Source organism: Lepisma saccharinum, chromosome 8 (assembly GCF_977018435.1).
Source record: "Lepisma saccharinum chromosome 8, izLepSacc3.1, whole genome shotgun sequence".
In the NCBI taxonomy this organism is placed as follows: Eukaryota; Metazoa; Arthropoda; class Insecta; order Zygentoma; family Lepismatidae; genus Lepisma; species Lepisma saccharinum.
Window position 1 is genome coordinate 3,660,739 of NC_139236.1, and position 16,753 is coordinate 3,677,491.

At 40.9% G+C, this 16,753-nt stretch overlaps 1 protein-coding gene across 3 annotated transcripts in view; it reads left to right on the forward strand.

The window, feature by feature from the left end:
- Window positions 1–16,753, forward strand: part of wb (wing blister) — an 849,362-nt gene that overhangs the window by 390,785 nt on the left and 441,824 nt on the right. For all 3 annotated transcript variants that reach the window (XM_083126284.1, XM_083126285.1, XM_083126286.1), the window contains exons 8-9: window positions 11,110–11,250; window positions 14,472–14,735. In XM_083126284.1, coding sequence (XP_082982410.1) covers window positions 11,110–11,250; window positions 14,472–14,735 — 405 coding nt within the window. The remainder of the gene's footprint in view (window positions 1–11,109; window positions 11,251–14,471; window positions 14,736–16,753) is intronic.

The window sequence follows — 16,753 nt, forward strand, 5'->3', positions numbered from 1 at the left end:
TTTTGACACTAGGGATAGCGCAGGTGTATCCGGTCAAGCTGGTGCAAGGAAATGACGTTGAACCAAGTAGACAAATAGCGGTGTTCAAGTTCAGAAGATTCAACAAATACCTGTCTGCTGCTTTAAACGTGCAATTGATTAGTTAGCACGTACCACGTGTACATACACCACACACTACACCGCTTCAGAACGTAGTGCAAACGGTGCAGACATCAAATGCGCTGCTTGTCACCAAATCAACGAAGTAGACGAGTCGGTGTTGCACCGTGTAACCAACTAGATGTGCGAGTGCAGAGAGAGCCAAAAAGTGCAGCGAACTAGGCGGGAATAGTACCCTGATCGAGACGGTCTTGTAAAAATTGAAACGAGAACCAGACCCTATAATACTTGACGAGACTGAGATTCTGTAAAATCGAGACGAGACTTCTGCCCGAGACACCCAGTCTTGTTCGAGACCTTTAGTATTATGTTTGAGAAATTGAGCTCAATTTAATTTACTTTACTTTGAGACTTCTTCAGACATACCAAGCAGAAAATTCATATACAGCAGCCTACTTTGTTTATATACTCTGTCCCGGAAATCTGGGACAAGCGAGCGAAAACAAGTCCTCTGCTCAAGTAGAGAATAATGAACGCGTGAGAGGGGAAAGTGGGTGCATGTGGGAGAAAATGCTGCTGCAGCTACCAGCAGTTTGCAGCAACGTGTACTGCTTTGCTTTGCCCGATTTCTTTCTCCTCTTCTATACCGTTATGCGCGACCTTCCTCCACACATCCCCGACACAGAGTGTAGTAATTACGAAGTCAATCCATTGACGGCAATTGTGAGCCAATTCTGCGTTCTTTTCATAGACATTGAGGACAGAATTATATTTTTCGACGGTTTTCTAGGTATCAAATAAATAAATTAAAAAAAAAAAGATTGCCTTAATGACCCCTATACAGAAATGGTGCAGTGGTACGCTGTTTACGTCGTTTACATGTGCATGGACAGTATGTACTTCTTAATTTATGTATGTGTATGCAATATATGTATGCATAGTCAGGAGTATACATGTAATCTTATTGACTAAGTTCAATTTATATAATAATAACCCGTGGCTTTACAGCCCTTGAAAGGCCTCGGCCTATTTCCCGACTGCCAGTCTCCCTCTTACAATCCTACCTAGAGGTGTGAAGATCTTCAACCGGTAACAAGGTAACGTGGGGTAAGCACGTCGAACCCTGAGCCGTTATAGGAGATATCCGTGATCGGGTCACGTTACTCACTCGTAGCTTCCCAATTTCCTCACGATAGTGGGTTGGCACCGATCCTATACACGGGTCGAAAACCCAGAGACTGAACCCATGCACGGGTCCCAAGCACGGCCAAGAAGGAGGACAATGTTCAATTTACCCGACACATAACCATGATGTGTCGCAGATAATTGTGCAGAATTGGATACGCATTGAATGTTATGCTCTCTGCAAATTCTTTCCTACCTTAGCTATACTTTGCTTAATTCAAACATAATTGAGGGTAAAACGATGTTCACCGTGATGTTTTCAGCTGAATGTCTGAATGTTCTTCATGAAGACGGATGGTATCGGGTTGCAGGAGAGGTTTCGCTGGCGGCAAGACAATTGATCTTCAGCTCAGTACTTGCTGTCGCGCTGGAGCATTAGCAATTCAATGCCGGTAGGTGGGGCGGCTGATGAACCGGGCAGAGGAATAAATGGAAACAGACCGGACGTGGAGCGGAACACGGACTCATCACGAGCCGCCATTAACGTTAGGTCTTCCTGACGAACGCCCTTCTCTTTTTCATTTCTTAGCGCCATTGATCATTTGAGGTTAAATTACTGGTTGCAGCATCTCCCTAACGTTTACCCTGATTCCTGAGATCATTTAGGATTCCACTCAGCATCCATCTGGCTTTCATGTTATCAGTTTTTACATCTACGCTAGGTTTCATTTTTGGGACATTACTCCAATGATTGACGGTGGTTGCAATCATATATTAAAAAGATTCAGTAGGTTTTTTTTTACTTGTGTCAGCAGACTCTACCATGTACCAGTGTCAGTTCGTAGTTTATCTGTAGCGTGCTATAAATTGGAAGAAACTGTTTAAAAAAATAACAACGTGACTTAGCATTCATAATTCTTTTGAATACTAAAACTAAACTAAACTCCGTGGGCCAACAGCCCTCGAAGGGCCAGGGCCTGACAGAACGGCTTTTCATTGGGTGACGCGTGGTCGGCGAATCGGATTCCATTGCCACTGTTTTCTGGCTTTCGTGACTGAAGCCCGCTACTTCTTTTCAATTGTCCTCACGACACTAGGTTAACGTCGAAATTTTGGGGGCTCCCACCGGGAACCAAATTCGAGACCGCTTGTTTAAAGGAATACCTCTATGCGGTAGTATCCCCCGACGAACACAAACATGCATGTCCTAACCGGGATTCGAACCCGGGACCCCTGGCGTCGTAACGCGCTGAGATAACCAATCCGCCACGGAGGCCGACCACTTGTCTACCCGGGAGCCCTCTTTTTAATACCCTTTTGAAGTTATTTTCATTTTGTCTCAGTTTATACCTGAAACCTATATTTGTAAGAGCCATTCCATGAATCTTAAGAAAACAATTTAGTACAGAAAAATACACATTTCGAGAAACTTGTATTAGAGAAACGTCTTTGTAATTAACAAAATTGGACCTTGCAAAGGCCACTACGTTGCTACAAAACACAACTTTCTGCAATAAGAGTTTTCAAGATGGTCTTGTTCAAATGACGTTTGGTGGAATGTATGCATTCGTTAGCCCACCAGTGACGTCTAAAAGTAATGATTAGGCTAAATTTCAGGGTTGCCACATGCACAATACATATTTATAAAATAAGAAATCCAAGTATTATTGTATAAAACTAGAAAAAAATATCAGTATTACATTTGTTGCAAATTAGAAATACATTCTGAAAGAAAGAAAATCGATTTTTTAGTATTTCATAGCTGATGAGTCTACACAAAGGAAAAGAAGAGAGATGAAACAGAAGGGGACAACAGAGAGGAGAAGAGAGAAAGCAAAAGGGGAAGAATAAAAGCTAAGGAGGGAAGAAAATGAAGGACAGAAGTGGCTAGGAGAAGTAATGAGGAGAGAGGCAAAAGATGCGAGAAGAGATGAGGAAAATGGAGCAAAGAGGAGAGAAGAGAGGAAGGCAATGAGGATGAGAGAAGAGAAGAGGAGTTTGGAGTGGAGAAAAGGAGACGAGAAGAGGGGAGTGGAGAGTAGAGTGAAAGAGAGAAGAAGAGAAGCACGAAAAGAAGAGGAGAAGAGTGCAGTGGAGTCTGAAATATAAGACAGGAGAGGAGATAAGAGAAGTGGAGAAGAGTGGGATGGAGACAAGAGGGGAGAAATGGAGGGAGGGCAATTTGGGATAAAGCAGAGGAGAAGGAGGGGAGAGAAGAAGGAGAAGAGAAGAACAGAAAATACTGGAGACGAGAGGAGGTAAGATGTAGTTGCAGAAAATATCGTCTCGGCATCAAGAATTGATACATTGATCAAATTATCGACATGAAACATTCAATAACATTTTAAAATGTATTGGAGAATGTATTAGACGGGTGCGAAATGTATTTTGGTTGGGTCAGAGCAGATAGAGCACACGCTCTTCGAATAGATAATGCTGCTTTTCAGGGCCTTATTAAAGAAATAAAGATGTTTGCAGATGAATGTAATATTTCAAGCACCCTAGAAAATGAACGAAAACGAAAACTTCCAAAACTGTGTGCCATTACGCTGTTGAAATTTCAGCACGTGAAAGCAAAAGAGCTGTGTGAAAAGGATATTAAATTTACCCGGCGTTGGTGGACTATGCCGGAGTAACGCCGATGGTCGACATGTTAGCGTGAAGCTAGCATCTCCATTTTTTCAAATTTTGTTGATTTTTTTTTGGTTCTCTATATCTTTTTTGTTCGTTATGTGAATATTGCACTTTGTTGTTTCGTCACGTCCAGTGTACTGTGGGTCAAGAATATTTCTTTGAGTTTGATTGCCATATTCGACGACTGATACTTCACTGATCCTGTCGTAATCACTTATGCTAGTTTGCTCCACATAAAGTCTGCTTCTAGGGGCCTCCCCGATGGCGTACTGTTAACGTCGTCGCCTTGTAATCAAGGAATCCCGGGTTCCATACCCGGTGGAGCCACATGGGACAGTGGTTCGGATCCCACTTTAAACTGTAGGTCCAGTCCCGATTAGCCTTCCTGTGGATAAAGTGGACTTAAGACAAAAAAAACCAATAAAGTCTGCTTCTAAATAAAGAATATCGTACTGCTCCTCATGTACACTTTCATAGTCTGTATCGTCCATTATTCATTGCAATACATGGATTTTGTCCATCATGAAGACAGTCACTTAAACACAAGAAGACCACAAGAGGATTTTGTAATTTCACTTGGGCGGGAAGACAGCAGTGACAGTAGTAGCTCAGATGAAGATGTTCCTTTACCAACCAACAATGAAGATGATCTTGGGATAGTGCCACTGCAATGGTAGCCGGTAAGCAAAAACAACTGATTCTTTAACTACTACTTCTGTTCTTTCATTCATTTTTTATGTTTTTACATACAGGTAGCCTCAAAGCATTAATAACACATGCACCAAATGTATCATTAATGTTTACAAAATCGAGCAATTGCCAAGCGTTTCGTTGTAATTTATTGAACTCTGTATTGCCAGACCCTGTGTTCTCATATAGCTCCGAAATTATCTCACTTCACACACCCACATGTGCCTCCCCGATGACACAGTGGTAGGGTAAGTGTTGTCGCCTTGTAATCAAGTAGTCCTGGGTTTGATACCCTGTCGAGGCACATAGTGGTTCGGATCCCACTTCCAACTGTAGGTCCATTCCAGATTAGCCGTAGTGTGCATAAAGTGGACTTTAAAACACCAACTCAATCAATCGATTCACACACAATTGATTTGTTCTTGATAAATTATTCTCCGTAATACAGTAACTCAGTTCTGTGAAATTCTGTTTTGGAGGTGAATTTTTGTAGGTTCCTCAAAATATAATTTAAAAACGTGTTAACGAAACGAAGTTGTACGTAATTTGTTTATACGTAATTTGCCCTAATTTTCAAGAAATACATTTCATTTGTAAGTTCTGAAGCTTCAACAATCGCGGCGTGACAAAGAAGGCAAAGAGAGGCGGCATGAAATCAAAGGAGAACGATTTGCCACAGTGTTGTTCATAACACAAGACGCATTTTCTTTTGTTGGTAATTGTGATACGATACAACATAAGTAAAAAGATGCCGGTAGCTGATGCTTGCAATGTACCATAATAAAAACACAACAAAGGTTCATTCAGTGAAGGTTTTCGGTTGCTGTGTAGAGCAGGAAGATAAAATGTTTGATGCTTGCCAAAATGCCCGTGCTTGCCAACATCTGACTAACCTGTCCGTGTGTTTGTGCGAACGTGGCAACGTAGAAACCCCCCAGCCACATGGTAACCAACGAGGAGACAGAATTCGGTCACGTTCTGCCGTTCTGCGTTCTGATTGCACGCCGCTTCTTATCGCGTCCGTACAGTAAAAGTAGTATTTATAAGTACAATCAGAGTGTTGAGAGTGAGTGTAGTTTTTATGGTGCGTTTTGTACATTTAATATGAATATTATTCCACAAAATAGTTCTTTAGGAAATGAACATAATATGATTATTATATTTCATTTGATAAAGATTATTGCCTAAATGTACTTTTCTACGTGGTGGAACAGAATGCAACATGTAACATAGTAATTTACCTTTGGGTCTGACTACATTCATAACTGTAGACAATTTATACTCTAAAAGGTTCCGACAAACGGAATATCTAAAAAGGTGTGAGATGAGGACTGTACCGTTATATTGTAATGGCAATAAAGTTTTTCTGAAAAAGAGTTTTTTGGATATCTGTTACAGGCTCAAAACATCACTACCCAATATGGTTGCTGAAAGTGCATTTTGCCGATGCCCACAACCAGTGGCGGCGATTGGGTTCCAAAACCCGGGGGGAAAGATGTCAAAACTGGGGGGCAAAGACAGTATATTTCCCTTTGTAGATAAGGTTTAGCATAGTGCAGGGGCAAAATTGGCGAAAAGTGGGAGTGGGGCAGCCGCCCCTCCTCACCCCCCTAATCGCCGCCACTGCCCACAACGCTTAAAATTACAAGTTAGCTTAAATATCAAACACTCCCAAGTTCCATAATTTTCCATGTAAAATGCACAATTTTCTATTTTCTTAATGTCCAGCTGTGAAACAGGAGGAGTAATTGATTCAAACCCTAGATAAGGCGAGAAACGTTGCAGCAATCCAAAGAATGCATCCATCATCTGAGCTGACCGAACGGCATAAACATGTCAGGTTAAAATCCACAGAGCACACCAACAAACAACCACCGCAGACACTCGGTTTGCAACTCTCCTGCAGGTCGGCATATTTCAAAGACCAATTCAGCGCATGCGTCATCACGTTCCGACCCCGGTCCCAGTCGGCCACGCGTCTCACATAATCCGAACCCGTTAATTGCCGTGTCAATGGTTTCCTTGACGCCCTCGTGACAGCCTCGGGGACACAGCCACCTCCCTCCACCTCCAATGGCATTGGAATGCTCGCTCGATGACTTTTCCTGCAAGTGAAGCGTCTGCAATCACACAGTGGCTTGTTTGAATGCAAGTCATTGCAGCCCTTTAGAATAATTCAAACAACAATCGCTTTTAGGGCCACTGGCGAATTTCCTTTTCGCTCTTCTTTTCTCTCTCGTGCTGTACTCTCAACTGGTAATATGTTCTCTTCTTTCTTCCTCTCATCTTTCCCTTTCCTCTGCCCCTCGCATCTCCATTCCTTTACCCCCCTCCCCATCACGTCTCCTTCCTTTCCTCATATTTCTTCTCCTCTACTTTGCTGTTTTCTTCCCTTCTCTCCTTTCCTATCCTCTAATTTCTCCTTCTCTCCTCTCCTCTGTTTTCTTTGCACCTCTCCTTTCTTTTCCTCTCATTTCTTGTCCTCTCCTCCCTCCTTACATTTCCTCTCATTTCTTCTTCTCTCTTTATTCCCTCCTCTCCTCTCTTTTCCTCTCCTCTTTTATTCCCTCCTCTCTTTTCCTCTCCTCTCTTTTATTCCCTCCTCTCCTCTTTTTTCCTCTTCTCTCTTCTTTTATGTAGACTTATCGAAATAGGGAACTCTTATTTCCTTGATTGAAATATTTTGTCATTTGCGATATAATACTAAATTATTTGTATTTTCCAATACAAAATACTCTTTTTCAGTTCCTTTTGTGTATTTGAAATATATCTGGGCCTCCCCGATGGACACTCCCGATTAGCCTTACTGTGCATAAAGAGAACTTAAAACACCAAATCAACCCCGTAAGCCCCCCCCCCCTTGCGTACGCCACTGCCATTCACGATAATTTATTTCACTAAAGAGCCACCAATATATTGCTTACAAGGGGTCACACAAAACTGCACTACTGTTTGTGTTGCAGAATGACCCAATTTTACTTTTAAAGTACGTAGTTTGAGTGATATAGAGACCAAACTTTTCATTGCCTTGCTCTCGTCTCCGGTTGTAAATGATTACCTTGTTCTCGATCTCGTTTCGAGTGTACACACACACACATATAAGGTGTATGCGGTGAAGGCATACGGGGCGAAGTGTAGGTAAACCCCCTCACATCCACACAATTGTGGATGTGATGTGATCAGCACCACGCTCAGACTGCGTTTACTCCCCAGGGTTGCCCCTAGATCAGTGGCGTAGGGCCGCCCCCGCAACCCCCGCAATTTTCTCTCTGCGCTCTTGAAATGTTATAAAATTTCAGAAATTCAACCGATTACAGCCAGTTATTATTAATATTTTTTTAAAAATTACGAAAAATGCAAAATGTGGGTCAACAATGACAAAATTTGAACTCGAATTCACTGAGGTGAGCAATTCCTATTTTTTCTTGTCTGTGAAAATAGAATACGTATCAACAGAGTTACTGTACTGTACGAGTCAACGGGCACAACAAATAACTTCACAACGGTTTATTATCATTATTATTTTTTACGTGGGAGGTGGTCGAGTGAAGTCCCAGTAGCATACCATAAGACCATGTCTGTGATAATAAGCATGGGCGTACTGGCTCAATCCGGGGCCCCTGGCAACTTAACTTATGGGCCGTCAGAAACGCCGTATGAATTTACTTGCTCGCAGATCGCCTCAAATAAGAAATAGAAGACCTCATCTCACACCTTTATAGATATTCCGTTTGTCGGATCCTTTTAGAGTATAAATTGTCTACAGTTATGAATGCAGTAGAAAGATTCAGTTGCTCGGCCAGTCTGTTCTTTATTGCCATACAATAAACAGATAAACTTGGTAATTCATGAACTTTTACCACTAATATTAGTTTTATGGTTGGTATTTAAAATGTAACTTCCCACCATTTCAACTTTTGATATTCAAATAAGAGATGGGACAAATTTCCAACATAGACCACACCTGCTAGGTGTTACATATTATTTTCGATTTTTAGCTATAGTGTGACATGATAGTTCAATTTTCTTTTAATTGAAAACTAAAATTGGTAAACGCTGTAAGTGCCAAAATAATTCAAACACCGTTTTCCACGTTAAACTGTGCAATGTGCCATGGTTTATAATGTGGTAAACGTGAAAAGTAGCTGGTAGCCCTCTAAGTAGTTGAAAGGGCGTGTAAAGAGGTCACTAGTGTGAACGTTCTTACGGGCTGATGTGCGGAACACTTTCGCTATTGGCACTTACAACGTTTACCACTTTTAGTCCTCATTTGTTTAACACGTCAAAGGGGCCCAGTAGGAGGTGATTATCAGGGGAGATTATCTCTTTGCCTCTAGCCAGTACCCCTTCTGTCCCATAGTGTATGAAATGTCAGCATTATTTTGGAGGATTTCGTGAAGTTGAGTTTTTTTCTGTATTGAAAATTTGCCATTTCTGTCGAACCAGTTCTTCTTTTCCCGTGTTTTATATGATTTTGTGATCTTTGGTGCTCGAAATGGAAATGCTTGCTCGAGTTTGAGGATGGAAGGGAGGATCCTTATATGGATGAACCCAGTAGTGGGGGATGTTTATGCAAATTATCCTAGCTAGGGGATGCTTTATGAACACTGATGAGCTATTGTAAAACAAGCCTTGTTTCATGAAAAAGTCTAAGAAATGTATAGCGAAAAGAAATGGCATTGTTAAAATTGTGATTCGTAATATCCATGTCCGCTAACAGCAAAATTAAACACCGTGTCCGTGTGGCAACAACATTTTGGGGGTCTAGTTCCGATCGGGCTTTCATCGAGTGACAAATTTTCAGTGAATGGTGTCCCATCTTCACTTTATTAACTATTTCTCAAGACTGGGGCCCGCGGTTATTTCTTCGTAGTGTGATGTGGGAAAAACCCAGAAAATCTAGAGGTGTAGTTCAATCCCCATAAATGAAATAGTACGTTTCCTTGAATACATTAGTCACCATTACTATAGTATTAGTAGACGAATATGAATTTTCCTTTGAATTTTTGGCTGGTGCAACCAGGGGGTGGTTTTTGGGACTGAAGCCCCACCCACCTCAAAGTGCAAAAGAAGAGTGTTTACTATCCTTTAAACAATTCGCCAAGAGAGTATTTCTTTCAATATCTGTGAATGTATATATGTAACCTAATTGCTTATTTTAAAACACTATCAAGCAAAAAATACGAAATATCATGCACCACATATTTGGTCGCATTAAGCGACCCCTCTCTTCCAAGAAAGAATCCTGGCTGCGTCACTCCGTTGAAGTAAAAATAAAATAATCCCAATTTCTTCTTCTAGTTGTTTATCATAGATTGAGACCATCCTAATTTACTTTTCAGAAGCTATTACAAGAAGTGGAAAGTAGGGGTATTTGGGGCAAAGTTATTTTTTTGTGCAACTGGTGGGTGGGTGGGGGAGTAGCTTAGGTGTTGTACACTCGTTAACCTCTGACGTCGTCATAGTTACGTTATAGTATCTTAGATATTTTTTTACTAAGGGGTCCCCAATGTTTTAGTTGCAGGGCGATCCCCAGGAAACTGCACTGGCCTGTCTCGTCTCGTGGAAATGCTGTCTCGTCTCGAAAATATTCGTTTATCTTGGGACACATGATCAATCTCGTCTCGTATCGAATTTTTAAAAGCCTGTCCCGTCTCGTCCCGTGGACAACACTACGGGAGACATGGGAAATTCACGCCGAAGAAACGACACGGACATCTCCTGTTTGTAATAATAATAATAATAACAACAAAACTATTCAGTGCACATGCTCGACCAAGAGACCGAGGCGACACGATGCACGATAATGAGAAATGAGCCCAATCCGACCAATATGCAAGCGACACGTGCGGTTTGTCATGTCATGTCGGTACGAAAGGTTACATTTTTTACAGAAGCTTCATTTCCAAGTATCACGTGTCGCTTCGGTCTGATACCTCCCGAATCGCAGTCAGGCGTCCTACCGACATTAATGGAACGTTACTGCTGTACGACATGTTAATGGCATGATAAGAAAGAAAGGTTTCTCTTTCATTTTCCATTTTTAGTATTTACTTGATTGATTTGTTTGTTTTGTTACTTCGGTTTTCTTCCACTTTTTGCTAATCGCGAAGATAAGATGGATTGATAATGTGATAAAATTGATGAAGAGACACTCACAAAAAACACCGATGCCCTGGCCGGAATTCGAACCGCGGCATTGTAGCGCGGTGTTCTAACCACTCCGCCACGAAAGTAGAAAATTTGTTCTAAGTATTGAGCGTCACCAGGAATTTCTGTATGGAAATCACTGAGTCGAATTGTAGTTGTCGTATTAGTAAAATTATGAATAATAAAAAATATTTTTATGGCCAATAAATTATTATTATATTCATGGGAGACTAAATTCTAAATTCGCTAAATGACCAAATATCTGGCAACAACTTAGTTATATACCACTTTTCACTAAAATAGCAAATTTCCCATGTTGCTTTGTGCAATAATATCTAATGCGCGGTAAGTTTCCCAACATGCTGAGAAACGATAAATTTTTTACATTTTCTTGACTTCGTCTCATTCCAGCCTCATGTGGAGGGTTTGCACTGTGGCCGATGCAAGAGAGGGTACTTCGGGCTGGATGCTGAAAACCCGGAAGGATGCACCAAATGCTTCTGTTCAGGAGTTACAGACGAGTGTGAAAAGGCGGAATTGGGGTTGAGCACGGTAAGAAACGTTTATATTTAGATGTCTAGTTGGTAATTGGATTGAGTGATATCAACCCCTAAACTTAGAATGTTACAGGCTCGGCGGGACCTTTGGCCGGCGCAGGGCAAAATGTTACAGGCTTGGCTGGACCTTTCACCGACGCAGGGCACAATGTTACAGGCTCGGCGGGACCTTTGGCCGACGCAGGGCAGAATGTTACAGGCTTGGCGGGACCTTTGGCCGACGCAGGGCAGAATGTTACAGGCTCGGCGGGACCTTTGGCCGACGCAGGGCAGAATGTTACAGGCTCGGCGGGACCTTTGGCCGACGCAGGGCAGAATGTTACAGGCTCGGCGGGACCTTTGGCCGACGCAAGGCAGAATGTTGCAGGCTCGGCTGGACCTTTCACGACGCAGGGCAGATCGTTACAGGCTCGGTTCTGCTTTCGAGAAACCGCTATAGTATTCCAAAATCTGAAAAATTACAAATGATTAGAATTCCTTGTAGAACATTCACATGAATCTTTGTGTTTTGCTTTCGCTGTTGTCTAGATATTCTCAATAGCTTCGTGACTACTTACGTCTATTAAACTATTGATAATATCTAGGCCACAGCGAAGCAAACCACACGAAGAAGATTCACGTGAATGCTCTGTCTAGAGGGAATTCTAATCATTTGTAATTTTTCAGATTTTGGAATACCATAGCGGTTTCTCGAAAGGAGAGGTAATTTTGAAAACGGATTCACTGGCGTCCAGCTGAGCCCCTAAACACAGAATGCTTCAAGGGTGATACCACCTCCTAACAGGCGCGGATTGACGGGGAGGGCGATAGGACCGATCGCCCCTCTCAACTGCCAGGTTTTTGTATATATTATTATGCCTAATGTTTCTGAAGAATCAAATGTTCTGTATTTTGTTTAACAGGCTCGTGAATATTTTTTGAAATTTTATTTAAGTTCACTTCATGCTGAGGATAGGCTAATCGGAACTGAACCTACGGGTTACATTTGGATCCGAACCACTGTGCAATGTACCTCCAAAGGAGATCGAACCCGAGACGCCTCGATAATAGTTTATTTTTTCTGTTTATTCACTTTACTCCTCATATACCGGTTGGCCAGAATTAAAGTTACCCAACTCGGAGCCCTCTGTAGCCTGTTTGAGGCATCGTAGAACTCTGAAACTTGGTGAATCCACTATGCAGACCATGGGGAAGAGGATGGCGATAAAAAATTAGTTCAATTTTCCGCCACCAGTTTGAAATGTGGCGCTGTACTTTTATGATGGGTTGTTATAATGACATATTGATTATGGATTTGCCTTTACCTTGCAATCTTGCAATAAACGAGAGATTATTTTCCCGCAACTTCCAGCTACTAACAAATGTCTTTCTAATTAATAACTCAGCTAAATCACTTAACGTGATTATTTGTACAACCCATCATGGAAGTACAGCGAGTTGGGTAACTTTAATTCTGTCCACCCGGTATGATCGTTCAATTTACCGTGGCAATGATAGCATTTATGATGACATTTAATAGTAACCATCAATTCCAGTCGTAGACCTCTAATTTTACAAAACCATAATCTCTAAAATATGGAAGTTAGTCAACTCGATTCTTGTTCACAGTATCATATAGCTATTGTTTATGAGAAAACTGTGCAAACATAGGTTGGAACTGATTTTTCTGTGAGGTAAGGCACCCGACTGAAATTCGTCCCTCCCAACTGCAACTTCTGGATCCGCCGCTGCCTCCTAAACAGAACAGATGTACATCTCTGTCATTTCCGCAGAGACTAAACTTGTTCTTGAACAAAGTTTTCTATTTAATTACTACGGCCGATTGCTGATATCCAAAAAAATTACTTCAGTACTGGCTCTGTTTAATAATAATTAGGGTTGAGCCGATACGGATACTCTCACTGATATCCACCGATAATGATACCGATACTTGAAAATTGTAATAATTAAAATATTGATTGATTCTTATTTGTAACTATTCCACTCCAATTATGTGTATCAATTTCCCAAGATTTTTGCTGTAAAATATTCAAGAATTACGTCAGAATATTAAACTACATGTTATGTTATCACAAAATTAAGTTTTTTCACACAAGACTGGTGTAGAATAGAAAGAACCTCTTGAATATTGCATAATTTCTAGGAAAATTGGCAAGTATCGATAAATAAATTCCAACCGATACTTTCCGATACCGATACATCGGCATCGTATTGCCTTAGCCGTAATAATAATAATATTAATAATAATTAATATTAAATATTTTCTACTTAGAAGATTTAGTGTATAACAGTTCGGGATCTTTATATTGGGATTGACTTTAATATTTAACTTCAGCTTTTTCCAATCTTCCACTTAACTCCTATCTGATAGAACAAACATAAAGTTTTGAGTTTAAGTAAATGTTGCTAAAGCAAAATTATGAGATAACTATAAATTGAGGTTCTTATTTGGTGTACTTTTGTTCACCAACTTGAAATTTTTACAAGGTTTTTAAACCTCCATTTGTCCTTCTTGGATAAGATCACCGTCTTGGAATTGCACAAGGACAATTACCACCAGGCTCCCAAACAAAGTCATAAAAAAAAAGCCTCTTTGAGTTGATTGTTAGTCATAATGTGTAAAATGTGTTGAATATGAAAAAGTGAAGTTCTCTGCTGTGAGAACGGAGTGAATGTAAACAAAAACACATGTGTATTGTGAGAAATACTACTGCTTATTAAAACGCCAGTTGTGCAGGGATCTTGCGTGTAGGTAAACACAGTAGTATATAAGCATATTGGTTGGAAAGGTTCGAGGGGAGGATTTACTGGGCTCTACGTGGACTTCACATATGGTTGACAGAGGGGAAAGTGATCTTTCGGAACTTTCTTTAAAGTTTAGTGGCGTTCGAATCATGACTTCAACTTTACCACTCATCTTAGCTGCTATATTGAAGTTGTGAGACCTTACAAACTCTATAGCTGCGAGCAGCAAAATAAAACCAGGACTAACACACAGGAACATATTTCTCAAAAGCCACGTGATTTTGTTAACTTTGTTCTTACAGTGTATGGAGAATACATGCTTGCTATGCGGGGAAATCTTTGACGTCATCAACATGCACACGTCTCGGCCAACACCTACATGACGGATGCTCGCAAAGGCCGCACCATAATTTAAGCTTAAGATGGATCTCATTGCGGCGTTTGATACATTGCTCTTCCGTTCTCTTCCAGATAACGTCAATGGGCGGCTGGACAGTCGTCGATCTTCAGATTTCGACCGCCGTCCTCCCGTTCGTGGACAAGGACACCGGACGGCTATCGGTGGCCAACGACGACATGATAAACATCGAGAGCTACTACTGGTTGGCGCCCGACGCTTACTCCGGCAGCCGCCTGCGCAGTTACGGACAGAACGTCAGCTTCGGTGTCAGCTGGGTGACCGTCAGGGGGGACACGGGCGGGAAGCCCACCAGGGGGCCCGACGTCATCCTCGTGGTAAGTAATAGATCACTGCAACAGCAGCAATGAATTATGAAAAGAATGTTGTTTCCTCGCAGGGTGCGGTGGAGGTTGAGTCTAAGTGGAGGGAATTAGAAGATATGAAGGCTCGCGTGCCGCAGGAACAGAATAATCCTAAGGGCACTGTGCTGTCTCAAAGACCTTCACTTTAATGTTAGGTAATGTCTCTCGCATACGTACCTTACATCAGTGTTTCTCAACCGCCGGGTCGCGAGAGGTCCTCCTGAAACAGGTTCTCTTCTGTTAACATACTTAAAATCAAGTTAATAATATACGAGCGCTGATCAACATAAAATATTATATATATCTGGTGGAAGAATTAGATGATTTTTATCAAGGTAGTCCCTCCCGACTTCAATGCACTTATGACAATGTTTCTGCCAGTTCGCAAACACATAATGTATCGCCTCACATTTCTTCAGCACTGCTTGAGAGTCCTGAAAACAATGTCCCCGTAGATTTGACTTGAGTCGGGAAATAAAGGGGATGTGGTCCGATGTTGAATTTCGCCAAATATGCCTGGACGTGATTCGCCACATGAGATCGTGCACTTTCATGTTGGAAGTCGCCACCCATTACCCCCCCCCCTCCAAAGTATGGTAAGGAAAAACAACTCAACGAAGTAAAGATAAAAATAATGTAAAAGCTGGAAATATATAATAAATAACTATTGTCAACAATTCAAAATCACCCATATGAAGATGTAGTTTCTTGCAATGTGTCTCCTCAGTGTCGTATTCTGCTGTAACGGTAGTGTGCGGGGGAACTGCGTGCGGGTACACCATTCCCTTACAGTCAAAGAAAGTGATCACCGTGACCTTACCTGGCGATTTCCATACTGTGCTGGTTTGTTTTCTTTCTGGTTCGTCGTGGTGCACCAACGACTCATCACCGGTGACAACTTGAATCCTGAAAAGCATCACCTTTTCACCATCACAGCTGTAAACACAACATAATTTGATTGCTGCATCTCCTCCCGCGGCACCTGCATTGTGTGGGTTGCGAAGTGCATGCAGTACCTGGAACAAAGAGCGTTGCTGCCAAACAATGGATACGATGGTGCTGCCATCTTTGGGTATTGCGTATGGCATCCCACTCTTGTCCAATATGCACATTACAAACATGTAACGTCACTCTTTTTTGATCAGCCCTCGTGGTTATCAGTTTTCCTCGATTTCCCAATAAGTGTTAATTGGAGTTTTTCTCTGTACAATATGCAACGTGTTAATAAAAACCAGCTGTTTCCAAATAAATGTAATTATGGCCTGAGGAAACTAGAAGATTTCATTAAATCCAGTCGTTGTTGGCAACTAATTTAAATCTGATTGTATGTTAGTCCACAAGCCTAGACATAATCAAACTATTTATGATTATATCATTTTAAGGGTACATATTGCATTGAATTGTTCTTCTTTTAAGTCCACTTTACGCACAGATAGGCTAATCGGGACTGAACCTACAGTTTAAAGTGGAATCCTAATCACTGTGGAATGCGCCTCCACAGGGGAAAGGGCACATATTTATTTATTTTATTACCTTCAACAGAGGTACATACTCCAATAACAGAAGGCTTACATAATAATAATAATTAATGGTAATTACATAATTACATTACAACTACAATTACAATAGATACATATGCAATCCAGTCATATATTGTATTCATTACATAAGTATAGACATACAGAGCAGTTTATAATTAAAATAAAGAAAATATACTAATCATATATAATCTTCAGTATAAATACAGTTATGTATTAACTATCACATATTCGTACTTTCAGAATTAACTATAATGTTTTCTTGTAAGTCAAAAATGGCATTGAAAAATCTATGGAATGATTATTAATCATAATTTCATTATACATATCACAAATTCTATTAATCGGGCAGCTCTTAAATTTTTGAGTTTTTGGAATTTTAGGGAAATATTTCTACAACGTAAATTATTCTTCCTTATATTATACTGAAGTTGTCCAAGAAATAAACTATTA